This window comes from Miniopterus schreibersii, assembly GCF_964146895.1.
Source record: "Miniopterus schreibersii genome assembly, chromosome: 19".
NCBI lineage: Eukaryota > Metazoa > Chordata > Mammalia > Chiroptera > Miniopteridae > Miniopterus > Miniopterus schreibersii.
The window spans coordinates 981,076-998,257 of NC_138119.1; the positions used below are offsets into that span (position 1 = coordinate 981,076).

The 17,182-nt window shown below is 55.4% G+C and overlaps 1 protein-coding gene and 1 long non-coding RNA gene across 2 annotated transcripts; both read left to right on the forward strand.

Moving 5' to 3' along the window:
• Positions 1-6,577: 6,577 nt before the first annotated feature.
• LOC308548685 lies at positions 6,578-8,726 on the forward strand. The gene is made up of 3 exons (XR_013997650.1): positions 6,578-6,673; positions 6,782-6,880; positions 7,075-8,726. It is a non-coding gene; the product is annotated as an uncharacterized lncRNA (long non-coding RNA).
• Positions 8,727-10,205: 1,479 nt separating this feature from the next.
• RWDD3 (RWD domain containing 3) lies at positions 10,206-16,974 on the forward strand. The gene is made up of 4 exons (XM_081120570.1): positions 10,206-10,317; positions 13,621-14,108; positions 15,996-16,111; positions 16,213-16,974. Exons 1-4 carry the CDS (start codon positions 10,233-10,235, stop codon positions 16,325-16,327), a joined length of 804 nt encoding a protein of 267 aa, XP_080976696.1. The 5' UTR covers positions 10,206-10,232; the 3' UTR covers positions 16,328-16,974.
• The last annotated feature ends 208 nt before the right edge of the window (positions 16,975-17,182 follow it).

A 17,182-nucleotide genomic window follows, 5' to 3' on the forward strand; every position in this document is an offset into this window, starting at 1 on the left:
AAGGGACACAAACGCCCCGAGAGACACGGTGGGAATAAACCCGCGCGGGTCCCACGTCCAGAGGCCTCTTGGCTCCAGCCGGCAACGTGCCCTTGACTGCGCTCGGCCCGGGCTCGTGGCTGTGGACGGCCTCCGCGCTGCTTCGTGGGCGGCCACGCGTGTGCCCTGAATTCCGGAGGGAGCGCCCGTGGGATACGCCGCACGGCTGTGGCTCCGTGTTTCTCGGCGGGTCCCACCCAGCGCAGCAGGGGACCCGCGTGTGTCCGGAGGCCGGGGCCCGCGCACGGTCCCGGCCTTAACCACGGCCGGTGGGCCGCGGACACGCGGAGGCTGCTGGGAGTGGGCTCGGACCCGGGGCAGGATGCGTGTGGGGCAGGGGCGAGGCGGCGGGCCCTGGGCCGGGGGGGGGGGGGGCACCGGACCCGTGTTCCCCGGGAAGCCCTGGGGCGCCTGCCGCACCCGGAAGCCCCTCCGTGGAGCCTCCCCGCGCCTCCCCCTAAGGCCCAAATGACGTAAGGCCCGAATGACGCCACCAGCACCTCCCACCTGCGTCATCAGAGCCTCCCCCACGTCACCAGCCCCTCCCCCACGTCACCAGCCCCTCCCCCACGTCACCAGCATCTCCCACGCGTCACCCGCACCTCCCACCTGCGTCATCAGCGCCTCCCTCCCGACGCCACCGCCTTTCTGCGGGGACTTCGGAGGCCTCTCCGCGCCCGTAAGCTCCCGGGTCTCTTGGGGCGAACGTAGACGGTCCCAAGAACGTTCTTGTTGAAAACGCGCGCCGCCGGCGGTGTGGGCGGCGGTCACACGAAGCTCCGAGGGTCACGAGGCGGCAGGAGGCGTCTGGCACCGGGTCGCGTGTGCGCACAGCCGCGGCGAAGCTCGTGACGCGGCGGCGCTGCGGGGACGCACCTGTAGCCGCTCTTTTCTGAAACCGGTTTAGCCGCGGGGGCGGAGGGACGCGTTTGGGCCGCGGAGCCTCTGCGGGCGGCGGGCGGGCACCCCGGGGACCCCAGGTCCGTCCTCAAGCCCAGGGCGGGCGGGGCCGCTGGGGCCCGAGGGTGCGACAGCCCCGGGCGCCCGCTGGGGGCAGCGTGCGGGGCCCTGCGCTTTCCTGCGCCAACTCACCGTCGCGTTTCTTTCAAAAACGGGGCGGCAAATGGCTTTATGCGGGTTTTCCAAGGACGCCGCCCCGGGCGCAGGCCTCGCGCCCCACGGAAGGAGTCCCCGCGCTGGGACCCAGTTTGGGTGGCGGAGAACTGGGCCGCTGCGGGTTTGTGTTGAACATGCTCACACCGAAAAAAGTCAGTAAAATAAAAATACATTTAAAAGAAAAAGAAAATGCTTATAACCCATGTCCCGGAGGAGCGGACACTTTCGACACCAAGCTCCGTGTTTAAGACCAAAGCCAAGGAGGCGTGTTTCTAAATCTCAAAGACACAAACACAGTGCCTGCGGCTGAGAGCTCGTAATGTCACCTGCCTATGAATGTCTTTGTCTGTGTATTTTTGTAATTCCTTCGGTAATTAAGGTACACGAAGGCATTTGCTATGTCTTGGCTAATGGAGCCTAAAAATATAAATAGAATGTGCTGTATGTTTTCATTTCCTGCCCGGTTGGCTTCCAGTTTATGTCTCCTTCTTAAGGGATATTTGCACCGATAACACGCTTGCTAACTTATAACTAGGATGGGTTATGAAATGTTTTGGTAATTATTAGAATTTGTAATAATTTTAGATGTAGATTTCATTTGAAAAATGCTACTTGAAAACTGCAGTAAATGCAGTAGCTGGAGTGATACATTTTTTTTTTTTTTGTCCTGAGAATATATAATGTTCATATTTAATGGCCATAAAGATTTTGGAAGTCTTTCAAAATAAATTTAACATTTTCAAGACCTCACCTCCTCATTTATTTCCAGAAGGCTGAAGAACTTTCGGTTTCTTGACAAAAATGTGAGCCTTGGTAATTCACGAATCAGTGTTATCACATTTATTGGCCACTAAACCAGCAATTTAGTTTTTTTATTGTGGTTCTGGTTGTGCTTTATGTGGGGGGACTAATAAAGATCCCCCCCAGCCTGAGCCCCACGCGGCCCCTTCCAGCCCCGCTGGCCGGCGGGACGCGTGCTCACCGGCTCTTCAGGGTTAGCACTTGGGCAGCTGTGCCTTTCTCTCCCCCGGGTGCCCTCTCTCCCCGGGGTGCCCGCTCTCCCCCGGGTGCCCTCTCTCCCCCGGGTGCCCTCTCTCCCCCGGGTGCCCGCTCTCCCCCGGGTGCCCGCTCTCCCCCGGGTGCCCTCTCTCCCCCGGGTGCCCTCTCTCCCCCGGGTGCCCGCTCTCCCCCGGGTGCCTGCTCTCCCCCGGGTGCCCTCCCTCCCCCGGGTGCCCGCTCTCCCCCGGGTGCCCTCCCTCCCCCGGGTGCCCTCCCTCCCCCGGGTGCCCTCCCTCCCCCGGGTGCCTGCTCTCCCCCGGGTGCCCTCCCTCCCCCGGGTGCCCGCTCTCCCCCGGGTGCCCTCCCTCCCCTGGGTGCCCTCCCTCCCCCAGGTGCCCTGCTCTCCCCCGGGTGCCCCGCTCTCCCCCGGGTGCCCTCCCTCCCCCAGGTGCCCTGCTCTCCCCCGGGTGCCTGCTCTCCCCCGGGTGCCCTGCTCTCCCCCAGGTGCCCTGCTCTCCCCCGGGTGCCCTGCTCTCCCCCAGGTGCCCTGCTCTCCCCCGGGTGCCTGCTCTCCCCTGGGTGCCCTCTCTCCCCCGGGTGCCCTGCGTCTCACGCGGCCTCCCCGGCCCGGCCAAGCTTGGCTGGCGCCCTGCCCCCCTCGCGGCCCCAGGACGTCCCGGGATGGGCAGCGGAGCCGCAGCCAAGCGGAGTGGGAATGGCTGGGCCCGAGTCACGCGAAAGGCCGAGCGAAGCCTGGCAGAGAAACGGCTGAGTCTCTGAATTAAAATAGCAGCGCCGCGGGCAGGGGACGGGCCACAGGCCACGTGCCAGCGCCCTCCCGCTGCCTCCCACAGCAGCCACCCTTAGGCCCCAGCCCTGGGCCTCACCCAAGTGCGCCGCGGGGCTCCCTCCTTTTCGGGGGGTCCTTAACCATGCCCCCAAAACGGTGATGCGGCGAACTGGCGACTCTTCCCGGGTCTAGAGACTGGTCACCGGACGGGTGTCCCGGGGGCTCCCCTGTAACTGGTTTGTCCGAGGCCTGTGCCAGCCTCTGCCCCGGGGGCCCGGTGTTTAGGGCACAGCGGTCCCCTTCCTTCCTTCCTTCCTTCCTTCCTTCCTTCCTTCCTTCCTTCCTTCCTTCCTTCCGTCCATCCGTCCATCCGTCCATCCGTCCATCCCTCCCTCCGACCCAGCCTCTGGTTTCCCCAAATCACCGCTGAGACCCGCCGAGGCTCCCCGAGCAGCTGGGGGCCCGCAGGGGTGCGGAGCGCGAGGGGGTGATGCGCGGGTTCCCCAAGCATAAAACTCAGGGAGCGATGGAAACTTGGGGACAGTGACACAGGAAGGGACAAAGGGCTTCAGTGGCGGGAGAGGTGCGCATTCCCCTTCCAGCGAAACAAAAACCCTGACTCCTCGGTGATCGCAGGAAGCCGGCCTTGCGCTAACGGCCCCTCACCTTGGTGGGCTCCATGTTGGGTGGTCTGTGGGTGTCTGTGTCTTTAGTGGCCCTGAGTGTGGGCTGCGGGGCGCTCGGTGGCCTCTGTGCAGAGTCCAGGGCAGGATGGACTGGGACGGGGTCCCCCTGACAGTGTCCATGTCTCTGACTTAGTTGGGTGGTTCACTTGTTTCCTGCGACTCGGTTGCTCTTTATGATAACTAGTCAAATGTGTAAATGTACCAGAGCTCGGAATGATGGCAGTGGCCTGCTTTTCGTGTGACAAACCCCCCAGTGATACCCGCAGAAACCACGTCAGTCTTGGCTGCTGCCCGGCGGAGGGCATCTCCACGTTGGAGACGTGAAAATGTGTAAGACGTGTGCACCCAAGGACTGGCCTGCCCACGGCAGACGGCCCCCCGCAGGTCCCTCACTTAGCAAAAACCCAAAAATTCCTAACAGGATTTAAAATACTGAGCTCATTTAGTGCATTAAACATATCTGAGTAAGCGCTCTTCAGTCTGTATAAAATGAGGTGTAGTGGTGTCGACACATGTGGCTTGTTTTTTACACCAATAGACTGAGCTCCTTGGCTCGGAACAGCCTGCCGCGTGAAGGACGGGTTGGTTTCCTTCGGTTCCTTCACGTCCCCTCCCAGAGACAGGTTGGTGCCACTTGATGACACTTGAGACCCGCAGCTCTTTCTTGCCAAGATTTGTTGTTATGACATAAAAGTCAAGCAGTGGCGAGGCTAAAAGATTTGTAAAGATACATTTCCTCAGTTTCCAAGCTGAGGGCATACTCAGCTCAAACTCAGAGAGAAGGCATCGTGCAGAGGTGTGAGGAACCTACTAACTCGTTTCCCCCAATATTTAAACACACACACGCTGAGGTGTGCTGTACGTAAAGTAAAAAGCACAGGTCTCAAAGGCTCAGTCAAAAAGCATAAACTCATGTAGCCACCACCCCAGTCAAGAGAAAGGACATTTCTCCGTGACACCCCCTGGCCCCTCAGCATAACCTGGTCTTTTAAGCTAAGTCACGAGTCCCCAGCATGTTGAAGCGTCAGAAAAACAGGAAAAACAAAAGAAACTTCTTAGTGACCATGAACTGTACAGCCACAGAGGAAAATCTAAGTTTTATAACTTCTTCATTTTAATGGCTGTGGCTACACTGTTTTGTATCACTACTAGTTCTTCCAGTGACTGTTATTTTTTTTAATGATTAATATTAATCTGAGTAGTAAATAAAATATAATCCCTAGTCACACATTGGGGTGGAAATACGACCTATTTCCAACCAGGCTGGATCTGGTACCATAGGGTGTCCGGTTTCCTCTTGCGACATAAACACCATATAGATTTACCTGCCACATGACTCCCTGACTTAGCCCAGAAATGTCAAAACTTTTCTGTAGCCCTGACCGGGTGGCTCCGTCGGTTGGAGCGTCGTCGGGTACACCAAAGGCTTGTAAATTCAGTCCCGGGTTGGGGCACGTGTGGGAGGCAACTGATTGATGTTTCTCTCTCTCTCTCTCTCTCTCTCTTTCCCTTCCTCTCTATAAAAATCAATAAAAACATATTCTCAGGTAAGGATTAAAAACAAACTTTTTTCGTGTGTATTTAGCTTTAATAATTTACTTCGAAATCTGTTTTTCTTTGTATATAATACAGTCCAGTAGAGTGGCAACAGTGGGCAACTGTTACTCAGATGTAAAAACTTTAATTTTTTTTTTAATCCTCAACTGAGGACATGCTTCTGTTGATTTTAGGGAGGGGGGAGAGAGAGAAGCATTGACTGGCTGCCTCCCACACCCGCCCCAGCTGGTGGTCAGAGGACTCCCACCAACGAGCCAGCCGGGGCTAAAAGGTTACTGTAAAGGTGGCGACATACATGTAGTGTACATTAGTAATTGTTACATATTATTCGTTTATATATTACATCCCTTTGACTCTGTGGGGCCTTGTCAGGGGCCGTCCACTACTCCCTCTGTTCATTCCTCTTTTTCCTCATTAATCTGAGTGGGACTCAAGCGGAGACGTTGCTTAATTCTGATGTGTGTCAACGTGTTAAAGGGATCACAGAGCCCGGGGGAGTCCGGGCAGAGTGAACCCCAGCCTGTTTCCGCCGACCCTGGGCCCACGCACTCGTTCAGTCTGCTTTACTCCCCACACATCCGGTGCCGTTTGTATGCCGGTCACTGTGCTAAGATTTGAGGACACCCTGAAGGTGGGGCTAGAAGAGTGAGGCTCCCGCCACATCAGCGATGTCAGCAGAGGGAAGAGGGGTCCAGACACAGGCTCGGGGGCAGGGGTGGGAGTCAGACCTAAAGAGCAGGAATTCATAGCAAGGACCAAGTGTGGGGGGACATCCCAGTGGCAAGAGCCTGGCTTTGCTTTATCTCAGAGGATGATGCTCTTTTTTTTTTTTTTAAATGTCTTTTTTATTGATTTCAGAGAGAGGAAGGGAAAGCAGCAGAGAGAGATTACCCCGTCCTGGTAGGATAGTGTTGCGAAGGAAATTGTTTTCTGTTTCCTCGGCTTAGTTTTTCTCCCGACTAAAAACAGAACAAAGGGAAAACCACATCAGGGAGATACAGAAACCCGACCACAAAGGGCCTATTGTTCGGATCCGGATGTGCGAGGAAGAAGGCTGGAGCGCCTGTGCTTCTGGGAAGGACGTGACCGTCATTGTCACATTCCTGAGGGGCAGGAGGCATTCTCAGGACTCCCCAGATTTCAACAGAACGCTGATTACCAAGCGGCGACCTTTGAAGGCCCGCCTCCCACTAGGCCGCAGCGTCCCAGGCGTCTGTGCTGCACACCAGCAGCGTGGGACCCGGCATCTGGCACAGGGAGATGCTCCGTTAATGCGTCTCCTCCCCTCCTGTGACCGCCCTGTCACTCGGCCCAACCAGATGCCCTGCCCCGTCTCTGATGGCCCTCCCTTCTCCTGGCAGCACATGGGTCCCCCTGCCCCAGGAAAGTCGATGCCTCTCCCAGACCCGACGGGGGCTCCGGAAGGGCAGCCACTGTCTTGTCCTTTCACGGACAGCCCGAGACCTCACAGAGTAACCAGCGTGGGGTAGGGGCATCATCCCTCTGTTGAGTCAGCAGTTGTATGAAGAGCTCATAAACTTTGCAGTGAGTTTATCTGCGTCAACAGATGTATATTGAATTTCTAATTTGCCAGGAACAAGACATGAGGATACCGAGGAAAACAAGACAGACGGCCCCGGCTTCGTGGGACTGAAACTTCTAGTGGAGAGAAACATTCACAGACAGTGGCAATGTAATGAAAAAATATGACAGGACCGATGAACAGAGTCGGGGTGGTGGGGGTGGAGGGATGGGGAAAGGCTGACGACATAACCTCTCAATCAAAACTCAGCTCCGGGTGGCGGGGCTGCCAGCTGTCTCCCAGGGGTGCTTTCTCTCTCGCCATAATAAGAAAGGAATAATAATACTTTCTTCCTCTACTTTTAGCTGGGTGCATGGCCCCCAGAATGAAAATGACATTTCTCAGGTGGGACCAGTCATGCCACTCAGTTCAGCCGTGGGATCGGCTGGGGTCTCATTCTCCTGACCAGGTGTAGACCTGGTGGCTGGAGCTCCGGAGCCACCCTGGACCACGACGTGACCATGGGGACCCACGCTGCGCAGGGAGCAAGAGGAGCTTGGGTCCTTCCACCGCGGGCCCAGGGCCTGTCTGCCTCCCTGCACTTGACCGCCTCAGAAGACCACGTGTATCTTGTTAAAGCTCTGAGGTTTCAGGCTCTATTTTTCTCACCTGAATGAACCTCGAGCCCTACGTTGGTGCTTTGGAAACCCATGTTCCTAGCACAGCAAACATCTGTATCCTCTGGGAAGTCCTGTGGGGGCACACGCTGTCCCAGACCCCGCTGCCGACCGTGTCTCCATAGTGAACTCTGGGCCACTGAGGAAGTGTGGTAACCCCCGTGCCCTCGGGGGCTGAGTGCACTTGGACCAGTGTTTTCACTCGTCTAGATTGAGGGCGGGAGTGTTTGGGACGGGGGTGTGTGGCTTTCATCTCTAGGTCTCAACACGCAGCCCGCAGAGGAGAGTTGCGCCAGCGGCGAATGCACCCAGGCTTGGTTTACGAAATGAGTGAAGATGGAAATGCTTCAGATACAACCAGGAGACAGCTTCGTGGAGTTCAGGTTCATGGAGCAAGTTGGCATTCGATGCCGTGCTTGTTCTTAATGATTCTCGAAGGCCGTTTTCCTCTTACAGTCTTTATATGATAATTGTCCCATCACTCCGCACTCCAGTATTAGGATTCTCGGCTTTTTTTTTTTTTTTGACAGGCTACTAACCCTTAATCTCTCCTGCTACTCTTTAAATTGTGGGTTCTCACGTCTATGCCCAAGTGGGGTTGGACTTAAAATATCAGAATAGAGCTGAGAATTTAATTCTACGCACTGCTCCCGGTAAAGTGAGAAGTGTTTTCCCAGGAGTGCTCAAAGAACTGTCTCCTGGGCTGGTGGTTTTAACAGGAGGTGAGAGATTTAAAACGTCTCCTCCTTGGGGAAGCAACTATTTAGGAAAGCTGTATGTATAAATAATATTGTTCTAGCAAATCATACATTTTTACAGGCGGGGAGTGGGGGAGATAGAGACTCTGTTCTAAGTAGAATTCATCCATACGTCTAGACATTCAGTCCACATTTAAACATTTAGCATTTTCAGTAGCCCATGAATATCAGAAAATTCATTACATTAAGGTAAGCTCTGGATATTTGACATGCAGCTGGTATTTTCATAGTGGGGGAAATATCAGGCTGACATGCGGTGTCTGCGATGATCACTCCCAAATGTCAGAGGGCAGTGCCCTCCTCAGGGCCTCAGGACCGGCCAATTTAAGAGACATCCCCACTGACTCCTATTTGAACATGCTAAATGGAGTCAGAGAAACAGTTGAAAAAGTCAACGGAGGAAGGAAGAGCAAAGAAAAAACCTGTTGAGGAAATTTTAACTAGAGGGATGTAGTCATATCCATTTCCTGGACCCCGTGGGCAGCGGGCTTCGCCACGGCCTCCTGACACTGCTCACAGCCTTGCTAACTGCTCGTATTTCACTCGTATCACTTACATTGAATTCGGGAAATTAAAAGTAAGGTATGAACCATCTGATTTTTTTATAGATTAATAAATAACTAAATCCATATTTCCTATCACTTTTAATACTAACATTGGGCTTTGAACTAAAATAACCTTGTAATATTTTAAATAAGAAAATGTATTCTTCTGTCCACCAAGCTCTTTAGCTGCTAATTATAAACCTCTGTCTCTGCTGCCGATTTGGAAATAATTCAAAGGAGCTTTAAAAAAAATTTGACGTTAAACAAATTGGCCACATCAGAGATAACTAAGTTTAAATAAACCTTTGTCTTTCCAGTTGCACGCACGGCATTGCTCTTATTTACTCGGGGTCGCTGAAATCCCACGGCGTCCGCTGCAGGCGTTGCTCCGGCAGCCTATGGGGTAGATTCCTCGGTCCTGGAAGCGGGTGTCTCCCTAATTGAAAACCTCTCTTTAGCAGCAGTGGGAACAGGGTTGATGGTGGTAACAGGGATTCAGTCTTACAATCTGCCCGGCTGGTTCTGACCTTTGTAGGTCAATGACCCGGGTCACCCTGCAGCCATCTAAATTCCCAGACCTATCTCCCAAAATGTTATTTCTGACACAAACAAAAACTGTGGGACTCCTTGAGCTGGGCCAGTTACTTCTGACAGCTGCCAAACTTGAAACGTGGTACTCCAAGGACGAAAGGTTTTGCCGGGCAGGTGTGGCCCAGTGGTTGAGCCTCAGCCTATGATCCAGGTGGTCACAGCCGAGTCCTGGTCGGGGCACATGCCCGGGGTGCAGGCTCGGCCCGGGCAGGGGTGGGCACGAGGCAGCCGAAGTGTCAGGCTCTGGCGTGGATGTGTCTCTCTCTCTCAGAAATCAATAAAAACGTAAACAGAAGGTTTTGGCCCAACCTCAGCGGGTCGCCAGACAGAACTCCCCTTGTGAGCTGGAAGCAGGTTGGCCGTCGGGGCCGTCACTTGCTCAGACGCTGAAACTTCAGCGCCGGGTTCAAGGACGATCCTTTCAGGAGGCGTCACAGCCCCACTGTTCTGAAGGCGCCGAGCTTCACAAATTAAACTATTGAAAGCCCAGCTGTGCTGCGTCTACACACTTGGTTGTGCCCCCAAAGGCCGGGGGTTTCACGGGCGGCGGGCAGGGGCCGGTGGGCACGTGGGCGCAGAACTTCCCACAAGGTGGGGCGGCGCGGGCACCTCGGGCGGGCCCGGCAGGTCCGGCCTTTTGCCCCAGGGGAGGCTCAGCGCGCGCGGTGAGGGCTCCAGGGGCCGGGCCGTCCGTGGTCTGCCCCCCTCGCCAGTCCCCGCCCCCAGCCCGTCCCGCTCGCTTCTCTCCCAACCACGCGCCGTCGCCCACGGGCCCCGCGAGGTCAGGGCTCTGCCGCGGCCGCGACCCCGCGCGGGGCCCGGGCCTCCAGGAAAGTCCCGCGGAGACGCGGCCCCCCCCGCGGCGCTCGGGGCGGAGACGCGGGCGCCCCCCGGTGGCCACTGGCGGCTGCGCGGGGCCGGGCGGCGGCGGAAGGGGCGGCGCGGGGCGCGGATGGCGGGGCCGGCGCGGGAGGAGCTGCGGGCGCTGGCGGCGATCTTCTGCGGGCCGCGCGAGTGGGAGGTGCTCAGCCGCTCAGGTGACCAACGCGCGGGGGAGGGGGGCGCGCCCCGGGGCCCGAGCTGCGCGGGGGGCAGGCGGAAAGGGGGGCCCCCCTTACGCGAGACCAGCGCCGCGCCCCTGCTGGGATCGGGGAGCCTGCGGCCCAGCTCGGGCGCCCCCCTCCGGCGGGTCCCGGCCTCCGGCGCCCCACGCGCCCATCGGGCTCCCCGCGCGCCCACCCCGCTCCCCCAAACTCTCGGAGCGCCCAGCTCCGGCGCCCGCGGGGCCCCCGTGGAAGGCGCTGCCCCGCGCTTCCCGTGACCGTCCCGCGCTCACCTTAAAAAGAGGCGCCCCCTGACCCCGCGTCTAAGCCCAGCCCCCCGGTTCCGCGCCCGGCGCCCCCTGGAGGCGCCTCGCGTCGGGTCCCCTGGCGGCGCTGGGCCGTCCGGCCTCTGGGGGCGCTCTCCGCGGTCGGGGCGCCGGGGCCTGGACGCGCCCGGCCGGCGGGGGCGCGGTGACTGTCGCTGCGCCTCGGACCCCCGCGCTCGGCCCGAGCCTCCTCCGTCCCGCCTCCCAGCCGGTTGCTTCTCGGGGGCCCCGGGGCCGCGGTCAGGCCTCGTCCGCCTCCACTCGGGGCCCGCGCCGTCTCCAAGGCCCCCGCCCCGTGCGCCAGGAGCGCGCGGCTTGGATCGTCCCGGGCTGGTTTTTGGGGGGCAGCTGACACCGCCCCCGTCCCTGTCTGCGCCTTAAAAGCCCAAACTGCGCTTTAGGGAGCAGGACGCGGTGCAGACGGCCGTCCATTCCCGCTGGGCTCTGGGACACAGCGTGGAAGTTTCTCGCGTGGGGTTCGGCCTGCTTTTCCGTGCCCCCCCCCCCCCACAGTGGCAGTTGGCTGTCTGGGCGCAGCCGGCTGTGCGCCGGGAGCTGCGGGCGCCTCTGCCCAGGACCGAGGCGGCTCCCGGCCCCCACGCGTGTCTTCGTCCGCTCCTCTCAGGGGCGGTTTCTATCGTCCACTCAGGTTCCCTGAGCACCGCTGTGCCCCAGGCTGGGAACCAGTTACTGGAAGGGGCCTGCTTTCTCCTGAGAGCCTCGCCTGCCTTTTTTTTTTTTTTTTAATATATTTTTTATTGATTTCAGAGAGAGGGAGGGAGAGGGAGAAAGAAACATCCATGATGAGAGTCATTGACCCGCTGCCTCCTGCACGCCCCCGACTGGGGATCGAACCTGCGACCCCGGCATGTGCCCTGACCGGGAATCGAACCCCCATCTCCTGGGTCCTAGGTTGATGCTCAACAGCTGAGCCACGCAGCCCGGGCCTGTCTTTTTTGTTGTGGTTGTTAATCCTACCCTAAGGATATTTTTTCCCCATTAATTTTTTTTGAGACAGTGGAAGGGAGGGAAGAGGGGAGAGAAGGAGAGAGAGAGAAACACCAATGTGAGCGAGACACGATTGGTTGCCTCGCGCTTGCACCCCGGTGGGGGATTGAGCCTGCGAGGGAGAATCGAACCCGTGACCTTTCCGTGGGCAGTGCTGTGGGCCGAGGCTCCAACCACTTAGCCACAGTGCCCAGGGTGAGCTTAGCCTGCCTTGTATCGTCCTCAACAGTTGTTTTAAATAATCTGATAGTAGGATTTTCAGTGGCTATATAATATTCTATCTTATAAAATACCAACCTATTTTTCCAAATTGCTCTTTAAAAAAATTAAAATTGTTTGCAAATTTTCTCTTATAAAAATCATTTCTATCCAATCATAGTAACTGCATAGCTTTAATTTTTTACTTTTAAATGTTTATCATAAAACTATGTTAGAGGGCATGCGTGTGATTGTTTCTTTGAATAACCTTCTAGAAGCAGAATTAGTCAATAACACAGATAATTGATACATGCTACCCAACTATCCCTCACAAATTCTACCAAAGTTTATGCTTAATAATATCATCATAATTTACTGCAAAGCATTATTCTTTAAATTGCCAACTTGGCAAAATATGATGATACCGAATTTAAAAATAAAATAGAATCCATATGCAAGTATTTCCTCCCTCATCCTGTTTCCTGTCACCTGTTCTGATTGGGTGGCATCCCCAGGTCCTCCTCTCACCCACCGTCTCCACTGCCCTCTTATTGCCAATTGTTTTGGCCTGAGGCAGCCTGCTGGCAGCGGTCATCAGATTCCCCAAATCCCTTTATTGTGGCTCAGCTGGCAATATTCTGGAAGATCACACCCGTGATTTCCCACCACTCCCGAAAGAGGCTGAGTGGCAGTGACCTGGGTTGTGACGACCCGGCTGTAGGGTGCTGCTGACCGGTCAGAGAAAACCAGAAAAAGTTAAGTGTAGGAAGAGAGCACCATTTCTTAGTATCCAGAGCACTATGGGCCTTTGTCTGCTGTTTAATTAAGCGTGACTTTGAAGCCATGTCTCCTAATTAATTTAATTCTGTGTTCTGGCATCAATAAGTAATTGAATTTTAAAGGAATTCAGTGTAACAGCCTAGGACATGTTGTTGCTGAGAGGTTCATCGGAGAATAGAACAATTTGGTGATTGAAAAGGGGCCGTGTGATGTTGGCAGCTGGGGTGGAGGGAAAGGTGAGGGCTTCTGTACCAGGCCACGGTAGACAGACCCTGGGCTGCCGGCCACCCCCCCCACCATCACGTCAGCCCGGGTCAGAGGACAGAAGTTGCTACCAGAAGGTTCTGACACCACCAGGTGTTTCCTGGCCTCCCCCAAGCAGGCGTCTCCTTGCTGCCACTGTGACCGTTACCCTCACTCACACTGATCCTCGCAGGTCTGGAGTGAGACAGGGCGAGTCCGGGCCGTCGCTGGGCCAGGACAGTTGTGACCCTGGGCACCCAGGCACCCCAACTCCCTGGGCACCCCCACTCCCACACAAGATTCCAGTGTCTGCTTTGCTGTGGGCTAGCCACCAGTGACCCTCCCTGGATTGAGTGGGAACTTCTAAATTATTTACTGATTTTATAAATACATGGTGCCATATCTTTGCAGGTTCCTACAAGTTCATTAGGGGTTTCCAGAATCAGTTAAGTCTGGGAAGAAAAACATTTTATGCTGGGCAATCTTTCTGGTAACCTGAATAGAAGTGGGGGGAGGGCTGGTGAGGTCCTGGGGGCCCGTGTGCGGAATCCATGAATGTGCCTGCGGGTCGAAGGAAACAACCTGTAAGTCAGGGCTTCTCACTTGTGTGTCTCTTCCAAAGAGAACTCAGTTTTCATCTGAAAAATACATTGGCACAGGAAACAGGCACTTTGACTTGTTGGTGTTCGGGTCAGAGCGAGTGCCACGCAGCTAACGAGCGGTCCTTTTGGATGCCTTGCAGAGACCGAGGGCACCGTTTTCAGGATCCTCACATGCGCCGAGGGCCCAGCGGGTGCGGACATTCCCTTGGCACTGGTGTTCCACCTGCCGGCCGCCTACCCCGCGTGCCCGCCTGGCATCTCGGTCAGCTCCGAGCGCCTGCCCCGGGCGCAGCGCGCGGCCGTGAGGGACAGGCTCCTCGAGCAAGCCCGGGCCCTTCCGCCGGAGCCGATGGTCCACCAGCTGGTTCTCTGGGTCCAGCAGAACCTCAGGCACATCCTCGCCCCGCTGGGACCGGGAGGTGGCCCTGAAGAGCGTCCTGCTGCGGCGAGCGTGACAGGGGACGAGGGGCTGTGGATGACCCTCCTGCACTTGGACCACATGAGAGCGAAGACCAGATACGTGAAGACCCTGCGGCAGTGGGCGTCCGATTTGGGGCTGACGGGAAGGCTGATGTTCATGGGCAAAGTCATCCTGATTCTCCTGCAAGGACACAGGGACAGCATCAAGGTGCCCGAAAGTTTCATGTCCAAGGGAAATTCAGCTGTTTTCTGTTAAAATGATGTGTCTGTAAATGGGGTTAACAACAAGCGGATTCAGGGTTTCTGCTTTCACTCTCACCATACCAACCGGTCTCCATTTTTATTTTTAATTTTTTTAAATATATATTTTTAATTGATTTCAGAGAGAGGAAGGGAGATGGGGAGAGAGAGAAACATCAGTGGTGAGAGAGTCATTGACCGGCTGCCTCCCGCAGGCCCCGACTGGGGATCGAGCCTGAAACCCGGCACCTGCCCTGACCGGGAATCGAACCGCGACCTCCTCGTTCATAGGTCGATGCCCAACCACTGGGCTACGCCGATGGGGCACACAGGCCTCTGTTTTTAAAGAGTATCTTTAACTTCTAATTAAAACCACGCACTTGAAAAGCTTGAAGATTAAGTATAAGGTTCTGTTTAAAAGTCACGCCTCTCCGCGTGGGGAGAGGCCGTCGGACGTCTCTGGGAACTGGTGTTTGCCCTGTAACGGCCTCAGCTGTGTCCACCCGCACCCCAGGTTGCTGCCCAGTTACCTTTCCTCCCTGAGTGAGGCTCGGAGGTGTAGGCTTGCGGGGCTCTGCAAAAATGGTGCTTTGTGGCAGTGAAAGGGACAGTCTGACTCTAGCTGGCTCCCTGTGATGGCCGGAGAGAGGAGCCCGTCCCCCCCGCCGAGTCGGGGTGCCCCGTGGGTGCAGGGGGTCATCAGGCCGTTGCCGCCCGCTGGCTTCCCGCCCGACCCGTCTCAGGTCCTCGCTCTGAACTCGCCTCACCTGTGCTCTGTGGGCCCAGACGAGGGAAGGGCTTGTTACAGCTCACACCTTAAAAGAGCCGCAAATCGCCGAGTGAGCTTTTGCTTTCAGAGGGCCCGGGTCGGGAATCAGCGCGGCTGAATTTATTGAAAGCAGACGGAGGCTGCACAGCCCATGATCTTAAGGATTTCTCCCCACCAAACCCGTCCGGCGCCTGGTTACCCAGCTCAGCGCCGGGTACAGCGGGTAGCGAGCGACAGCGAACAGCTCAGGTTTAATGCAGACCCGGGCTTGGGGTCTGACCTAAGAGCCACATATTTTAGGTGATTTATAATAGATCTATAAAACCTGGTCCTTTCGGGTAAGGTACTGGCTGGCAAGATGGATGCAAGTTATTTTTCTTGCTCGTATTTCCCCAAAGGCTCCGGTTTTTCTCTTAGGCAGCCCAGGAGTCTGGCTGAATGCAGCCGCCGGGCAGATGTTCGACTGGATCCATCAATTAATTAACAAGTATTTATTCATATGACTAGGGCTCGGCTACTGTAGGGAAATTGCACTTTTAAAGGAGTTATTTCTTTTTTATTAACTGTCCCTGAAATGCCATTTAACGTACATATGTCTGTTAGATGTTTATAAGGCTGCAGATGAGAACCGAGAGTTACAGATCCCTGTTAACAGACACCGTCCATTGGGAAGGGGGGGCCCTGCACCTCGAGCGCCACTCAGACGCTGGCGTGATAACAGTAACGGTGACCGAGGCTGGTACTCTCAGTGCTTTGCACGTGTCAACTCATTGAATCAGGAGACTTCGCCATAGGTGGGGAGCAGGTGCCCGAGGCCCAGAGGACATAGGTAGCCAGCCCAGGGCCAGAGCTGGGAGGCATCCAGTCCAGGATTAAACCCGAGTCAGCTGATGGCATCACTCTTACCTCCTGGTCCCCAGCCCTTCGTGCCGCCCAGGGTGTAAAAACACGCCACCTCTCACCGCCTGATCCAGGGGAGAGGGCCCCCAAGGCAGGAAGCTCAGCCGGCAGGTGCACGGCTCCCTGCGAACCAGGACTTGGGACTCAGAGCGCAAGGCGCCCCTGACGTCCTGCCTTGTCGTCTAGGAGTACTTGGTGCTTCAGAAAACCTCCAAAGTCGACGTGGACTCGAGCGGGAAGAAATGCAGAGAGAGAATGGCCAGCGTGCTGTTGGAAACCAGGGTGCAGCCGGAACACACGAGGTATTTATTGTTCATTCCCGCTGCGGGTCCCCGGGCCACCCGGTCGCCGATTACGTTCAGACACGTTCGGCTCATTCACCGGTTTCTTTTGTGCCGTGCAGGTTCCTGGGGTTCGAAGTCAAGGAGTTTTCATCGTTGGATGAGTTACAGGAGGAATTTGAAACCGCGGGACTTGCTGAGCTGTTCTCCGAGTGTGTCCTCGGGCTGGTGAAATGAGATGGGAGACAGGCCTTTTCTTTGGGAAACAGCCGTGTTTTTCAGTTTTTTTGTTGTTTGCATTGGATTTTGGGGGTGGATGACTGAAATAACTCAGAAAGGAATGATTTTAAAGTTTCTGTGAAGCAAAGTGGTACAAAAGCGGATTCTGCATGTGGAATATTACACAGTAACAACGCCTGCGTGTTTTTTTTTATGGCAGTTAAGGCTGGGTTTAGTGGGTGGAAAATTCCTTGTGAGATAACTATAAAAAGACGATGGCAAACGAGCCCTTGTGTTCACGTAGAGGATTTGTTTGCAACTGTGCAATTTTCTGGCTAATTTTCTTGTAATGAAACAATTTTTAAAAAGAGATTTGTTTCCATGTTTACATTTCTCATGTTTACATTTTTAGCATTTGATCATGATTTTCTCCCATTTATCTTATTATGTCTGATGTTTTAAGTTGAGTGTTAAGAAAAATGTAACACTGATTTCTTTGTAGAATTGCATAAATCTTTTGTTAGATTAAATACCAACCAAAGAGGTTCTGTGGAATTTAATTTACAGTTGCTTTCATTGGGGTCCCAGATCATCACGATACTTGCTGACTAACCGTAAGACTAGAGAGTCCATTGAAATAAAAAATATTTTGTCCTTTCAGCTCATCTAAAGCCTCAGTTTGCTTCCCACCATTTGTTTTTTGGCTAAATAGCTTTTTCCCCAACAATCTTGGTCATATGTTTCAGTTTCTTCAGGTCACCTGGTGTGATGTTGCTTTCCTCCTTCCATTCCTCTGTTATTAGTCAGGGTTTTCCAGAGAAACGGCCAACAGGATATATATTTCTGTTAAGAAGTTGGCTTTAGCGTTATAGT

Excerpts from the sequence above, each read along its gene's own strand:
- RWDD3 (XM_081120570.1), top strand. The coding sequence starts at position 10,233 with ATGGCGGGGCCGGCGCGGGAGGAGCTGCGGGCGCTGGCGGCGATCTTC. Across the intron at positions 10,318-13,620 it reads GGAGGTGCTCAGCCGCTCAG|AGACCGAGGGCACCGTTTTC; the intron begins GTGACCAACGCG and ends GATGCCTTGCAG. Across the intron at positions 16,112-16,212 it reads GTGCAGCCGGAACACACGAG|GTTCCTGGGGTTCGAAGTCA; the intron begins GTATTTATTGTT and ends TGTGCCGTGCAG.